This window comes from Bison bison, unplaced genomic scaffold (assembly GCF_000754665.1).
Source record: "Bison bison bison isolate TAMUID 2011002044 unplaced genomic scaffold, Bison_UMD1.0 scf7180017864221, whole genome shotgun sequence".
Classification (NCBI taxonomy): domain Eukaryota; kingdom Metazoa; phylum Chordata; class Mammalia; order Artiodactyla; family Bovidae; genus Bison; species Bison bison.
In genome coordinates, this window is record NW_011494793.1 from 256,226 (window position 1) to 262,672 (window position 6,447).

At 46.2% G+C, this 6,447-nt stretch overlaps 2 protein-coding genes across 2 annotated transcripts in view; both read left to right on the plus strand.

Annotated features, from left to right (window-relative positions):
* TPM4 (tropomyosin 4) overlaps window positions 1-2,316 on the plus strand; it is a 25,325-nt gene extending 23,009 nt beyond the window's left edge. Inside the window, exon 9 of the mRNA XM_010845585.1 lies at window positions 873-2,316. Coding sequence (XP_010843887.1) covers window positions 873-955 — 83 coding nt within the window. The 3' untranslated portion in view covers window positions 956-2,316. The remainder of the gene's footprint in view (window positions 1-872) is intronic.
* A 3,936-nt stretch (window positions 2,317-6,252) lies between these two features.
* Window positions 6,253-6,447, plus strand: part of RAB8A (RAB8A, member RAS oncogene family) — a 20,675-nt gene continuing 20,480 nt past the window's right edge. Inside the window, exon 1 of the mRNA XM_010845587.1 lies at window positions 6,253-6,412. Coding sequence (XP_010843889.1) covers window positions 6,289-6,412 — 124 coding nt within the window. The 5' untranslated portion in view covers window positions 6,253-6,288. The remainder of the gene's footprint in view (window positions 6,413-6,447) is intronic.

Consider the following 6,447-nt stretch of genomic DNA (forward strand, 5'->3'; position numbering starts at 1 on the left):
GGGGGGGGGGGGTTGTTTGCTTTTTCGTTTGTTTCATCAGCTCAACCATTTAATAATGTACCACAGAGTTGGACACAACTGAAGCGACTTAGCAGCAGCAGCAGTCTGGCTTAAATTTCAGTCATTTTGCATTTACCTGGAGTTTGACTGCTGTAGACACATAGATGGACATGTAGAAACAGTAACACAATTATTCCTGGAATTTAAACATCTATTCTCAGAAGCTCCAAAGGAAAGATGGGTTACAGGATTATATTTCCCTTCCATAAGTTCAAGGACTAACCAGCACTAGAGAGAAAATGTATTAACTCATCCGTATCTCAGACTAAAACCTTATGTTTGTGTAGCATTTTATAAGTTCTGAAGCATTTCTCATTTGTTTCTCATAATAACCCTCTGCCACACAATGGTATTACCCTCATTTGACAGATGGGGAAACTGAGACCTAGAAAGTTTAAATGACTTAGGTTAAATGGCATTTACTTCATGGGGCTTAAATCCAGGTGTTCTGACTGTAGGATTGCCAGATTTAGCATATTAAAATACAGGGCACCCAGTTAAATTTTGATTTCAGATAGGCAATGAATAAATTTTGAGCATAAGTGTATTTCAAGCAACATTTGCAATACACTTCCATTAAAAATTTTATTTATATGAAATTCAAATTTAACCAAGTACCCTGTATTTCATTTTCCAACCCTATCTAACTCCCAGATTTGGTATTTAGTATCCAGAAGTTCATGGTGTTCTATGATTAAAATGCAAAGTACTTTCTCTGCTCTTTCACTCTGACAATATGGAGTTTAGAAACTCCCCCCCCTTTTAATAAAGATGCTTATTAATTTTTTTCCCTCATTCTTAATTTTCACCAGAAAAACTTGCCCAGGCCAAAGAAGAGAACGTGGGCTTACATCAGACACTGGATCAGACACTAAACGAACTAAACTGTATATAACCAAAACAGAAGAGTCTTGTTCCAACAGAAACTCCAGAGCGCCGTGTCTTTCTCTTCTCTTGTAAGAAGTTTCTTTTGTTATTGCCTCTTCGCTTTGCTGGAAATGTCAAGCAAATTATGAATACATGACCAAATATTTTGTATCAGAGAAGCTTTGAGCACCAGTTAATCTGTTCCTTCCTGTTTTTCAAAATGACACCAGTTTTTTCAGGTCTATTTTTATCCTTAAATTGCATCTATTCCTAAGGTAGGCAGGGTATTTCATATTGAGCATACATACTCTCTTTTAAGACTGAGGGCATTTGGTTCCTGGGAGAATAGACAACCCCACACTTTGAAAACACAGATTCTGATGTCTAGTCATGGGTCAGTTTAAAATGTTGGAGAATGTCCACCGTTGGTCACGTGATAGGAGGCCAGGGATCATCACATTAAAATGGGTGGGGATTTTCCATCCAGACCCAAAAAGGCGGGGGTGGGGTTACTGTGGGAAGTCATAAACCACGGACAGGTTAATCTGATCATCCCGGCTCTTTTCCGCACTCCACCATGCAGAACAGAACAGACATCCTCTGAGCAGTCAGCATGAGAATGCTTAGAAAAGAGTCATAATAATTACCCAAATGTGTTTTGGGTAGATCCTTGATATGCTCTTCTATATGTTTCTTTCAATCTAAAGTTTTTTGAGGAGCTGATGTCTTATTCCAATAATGACCCATGCTTATCTGCTCTGATATGAGGCCATCCACTCAGGAGGAATGAATGTTGGAGAATTCAGTCCTATTCAGAGAAGCAGTCTTTTTCAAAACTATCAGTAATTGAGCAAGACTGTTTTTCTGTGAACAAATATTAGGCAGAATGGCCCTCTCAGACAGCAAAGTAAAAACTAAAAAATTGGCGTAACTTCATCTCTATACTCGAGAGAATGGCAAATTGGAGATTTACTTATCTAGAATTTTAATTCCTTCTTCAGGACCAAGTTAATGAAAGACCAAGAAACTCCTGATTAAACTGGATATGGAGTATTTTATACACAGGGCTGCACAAAATGTGTTATATTTTGTTATATTTCTGCTTTCTCCGTTAACATCTCAGAGCTGAAACATTCCACATTCCCCAGCAGTGTGGGGGCCAACTCAAGTTTACAATTCTGACTAAAAAAATCACCCTGCTTATAGCTTATCTGAATCCTCTGCCCCTCACTCCTATTTATTAAGCGCCACACTACCCAGGAGATACACTAGCAAATTGTGCAATTGAATAAAACCCACACTTTCCATTTAGATTCTTGCAACTGTATCATATGTAATAGTATCACTTTTTCTACATTTTGGTCAAATAAATTTTTACATAAACTCCAATTTGTGTGAATTTTAGAATGTGTGGGGACAAAACACAGCATTTTGGTTCAACAAATGTGAATGGGAAAATGCCAACAATTCAACAAATGTTATTTGCTGTTTACATGACTACCTGATATAAGGATTATGATCTCTATATTACAGGGGAGAGCTCTTTGCCTTAGTAACTCAAACCTCTGGTCCGCTGTCATCTCCAATCCTGCCTACACCAGACTAAAAGGATGAGAAAGGTTTTAATAGGTAAGACAGGAGCAGGAAAGATGGTCCCTGTCGCTTGAGTCAGGAAAGCACAAGGCGGGCCTGAGTAAGGTTTTCTCTATGTTAACACTTATAAAGGAAGGGAGTAGGAAAGCTGGAAGGTAGGCAGTGTCCATGTTGATGAGAGCCTGAACTTAATTTGGTTAGGAGTGGAGAGCCACTGATCAGTAATCAATAAATTGAAGAAATTACTTAGGAACATCCACTTAGCATTCATTGTCAGAGGACTAGAGTGAGGGTAAACTAGAGGCAGGAAGATCAGCTAGGACAGTATTTCAGTTAACCCAGGATATAGTGCTTGCCATAATGGAGTAAGAAGGGAGAAGTGATCTGAAGGAAAGTAATCTGAAGACTTAGTTTATTGGTTGGCAGGAACTTAAAGAAGAACCTAAAGGAGAAGACTCTTGAGAGTCCCTTGGACTGCAAGGAGATCCAACCAGTCCACCCTAAAGGAGATCAGTCCTGGGTGTTCATTGGAAGGACTGATGCTGAGGCTGAAACTCCAATACTTTGGCCACCTGATGTGAAGAGCTGACTCATTTGAAAAGACTCTGATGCTGGGAAAGATTGAGGGCAGGAGGAGAAGGGGACGACAGAGGATGAGATGGTTGGATGACATCACCAACTCGATGGACATGGGTTTGGGTGGACTCCGGGAGTTGGTAATGGACAGGGAGGCCTGGCGTGCTGTGGCTCATGGGGTCGCAAAGAATCGGTCGCAACTGAGCTACTGAACTGAACTGAACTGAAAGAAGAAAAGGTCAAAGATGACTGCAGTTTCACTACCTGAATTGCTTTGATATTTGCTCTAAGATCTGATCTTGAGGAAGGAGAATAGGGAATCAAAAGGAGAAATGAAAGCCTTTAAGACATTAAGGCAAACAATTTTTTTGTCACCTAGTACAATCAAAAACATTTCCTTCATTTTAATTCAACAGTTACGCTGACACTGTGAGCTTGTTAAACTGGTAGATCGAATGAAGTATAATGCAGTCCTCTACCCTACCCTTGCTCGAGTGCCCTACTGTTGCTAGATTGAAGTTCCTTATCTCCCCCCTACCCCCTTGGGCTGTAATCTAATCTCAGTATACCGTTTTAGTCATCCTGGTGCCTCAGCACTTAATACAAGTAATGTTTGTTAAACTGACCTGTCTCAGCTCTTCGGGAGTACCCAATCCCATGAAGTGTGAGTGGGACAGAGGTGAGGTTAGGACCAGATTTTGAGGACTTTATCCTGCCGATAGACCATGGATGGATAAGGGATAAATGTTTTAGACTAAGCACACTGAAGGGCAGAATCTGGATTAGACAATGATTGGGGAGACTAGTGGAGAGATGTGATCTGACAGGCAACAGAGATAGAAGGACAAGATTTAAGAGCCATTTAGAACCTCTAAAAACCAGGCTGTGAAGGATGAAAAAGTATCAAAGCAACTTAGGTCTCACTCAGAAGCTAACTCAAGCTAGTATGAGTAGAAGATAACAAGTTCAGTTGTGGATATGATGAGTTTGAGGTATCTTTTAACAGATACAAAGGCAGATACCCAAAAAGTAGTTGGGATGTGGAGGGATGGTTCAGCTATGGGCTAGAAAATCACCCAGCATGAAGATAATAGGAGCCAAGGAAGTGAATAAGATCACCCCGGAAGTGAGAACAGAGAGAACCATGAGGAACAGCAGTATCTAAGAGACAAGCAAAAACCCCTCTAAAGACTGCAATGAAATCTGAGAAGCAGCACCCAGAGAAGAGGTGGTGTGGGTAATAAAAATAACGGGAAAATAAAATGGGAACAGTACCAAGGACCACCAGAGAATGTGGTCAAAGTAGCAAACAACACAGGCAGAAACCTGCGAAGTGACCAATGGCTCTGGCTGAAGCTCTAGCCATAGCAAGATTAGCAAAAAAATGTGCTGCAGTGGGAGGAAGGAGAGGTAGGGGGCATCTTTTATAAGTTCTTCGGGCAAGTCTCCAGGCATGATACCCCCAGAGCGACACCTAGCGGTGGCCATGCAAATGGTATGTAAGTGAGTGAGTGAAGTCACTCAGTCGTGTCCGACTCTTTGCGACCCCGTGGACTGTAGCCCGCTAGGCTCCTCTGTCCATGGGATTCTCCAGGCAAGAATACTGGAGTGGATTTCCATTTCCTTCTCCAGGGGATCTTCCCAACCCAAGGATCGAACCCGGGTCTCCTGCATTGCAGGCAGACGCTTTATCCTCTGAGCCACCAGGGAAGCCCTGCAAGTGGTATGGCTCATCTCAATGGTGCAGGAAAACATCGTGATCAAGACCTCAGCCTCCAGACTTCCCTGGCGATCCAGTGGTTAAGAATCTGCACTCCCACTGCAGAGGCATACCCGGTCAGGGATCTAAGGTCTACACATGCGACATGTACGTGTGTGTGTGTTAGTCGCTTAAGTCGTGTCCGACTCTGTGCAAGCCCATGGACTGTAGCCCTCCAGGCTCCTCTGTCCACGGGGATTCTCCAGGCAAGAATGCTGGAGTGGGTTGGCATTTCCTCCTCCAGGGGATCTTCCCCACCCAGCAATCGAACTCAGGTCTCCCGCATTGCAGGCAGATTCTTTACCATTTGAGCAACATAGTGCAGACAAAAAAAAGACCTCAACCTCTGAAGCTGATCCCTTTGAGTTCAAAATCCAGCCTACCTGGTTAAGACCGTGGGAAAGTCATTTAACCTATTTGGCCTCGGTTTCCTCATCATAAAATGGGGGGACGACAATAATACCTACCTCAGTGGGTTGGGGTGGGGATAAAACACTATGTAAATGCTGACAACACTGGCAGGCACAGAACCAACGCCCGTTAAGTATTCCCTATAATTCACACTGTGCTAACTCCTGAGGTTTCCGAAGCCCCCAAGGTGCGCCTCAAAGAGCTGACTGGTTTGCCGCAGGCGAGGCTCCAGGGTAAGACTTAGATAACTTCTAAACAGGTTTGTGGGCCCGTCCTGAGGAGTCCTGCGGGCCTCAGGGCGCAGCTTGGTGAATGAAGTCTGGGTATCTCTAGGTAGGTCCCCTGGCCAGCGCCGAGGTCCCTCAGCAGGTCTCAAGGGGACCTCGCTTCGACTATGACGGCGCCCCTGCTCTCCTTTGCTCTTTGGCTCCCCTGGAACGACGCACACGCCTCCACACCGCACCACCACAGCCACGCTGCCTCCCAACACTTGTCCGGGCACCAACTGAGGCTGCGCGGGTCTTGGAGCGCGGGCTCCACAGACCCCACGCGCGTGCGCCCTCTGCTGGCGCCAACGGTCTTCCCGGGGCGCGTGCGCACAAGCTCCAGACCGGCCCCTGATTTGAGGGCGCGCGGAGCCGTTGACCAAGCTCCCGGCTTATCCCCATCCCATCGCGGGGCGGGGCCGCCCCAGAGTGGAGGGAAGAAGGCGGGGACGGGGATGCCACGCCTCCTCCCTGTCCGTATTTGAAGTTCCTTGACGTCTCACCGCTGGCCAATCGCAGCCCGCCTTGTCCTGAGCGCCGGCCAATGAACGGCGCGTTTGGGTCGCTTCCGGCTCTGCGCCCAGTTCGCCTTTTCCCCACGTCTTCCCGAGGCGGGCGGGGTGCGGGGGCTGGCGTCGGCCGCGGTGACGCGCGTCGGGCCAGGAGCCAATCGGGGGCGGGATCCGCGCTGATGGACGGGGCTAGCGGCCAGTGGCGAGGCGCTAGCAGCACTTCCCGTCGGGGAGAGAGTGTAATATGGCGAAGACCTACGATTACCTGTTCAAGCTGCTGCTGATCGGGGACTCGGGGGTGGGGAAGACCTGTGTCCTGTTCCGCTTCTCCGAGGACGCCTTCAACTCCACTTTCATCTCCACCATAGGTAGCGGGGCTGGGGAGCGGCCCGGGCCTCTCGCG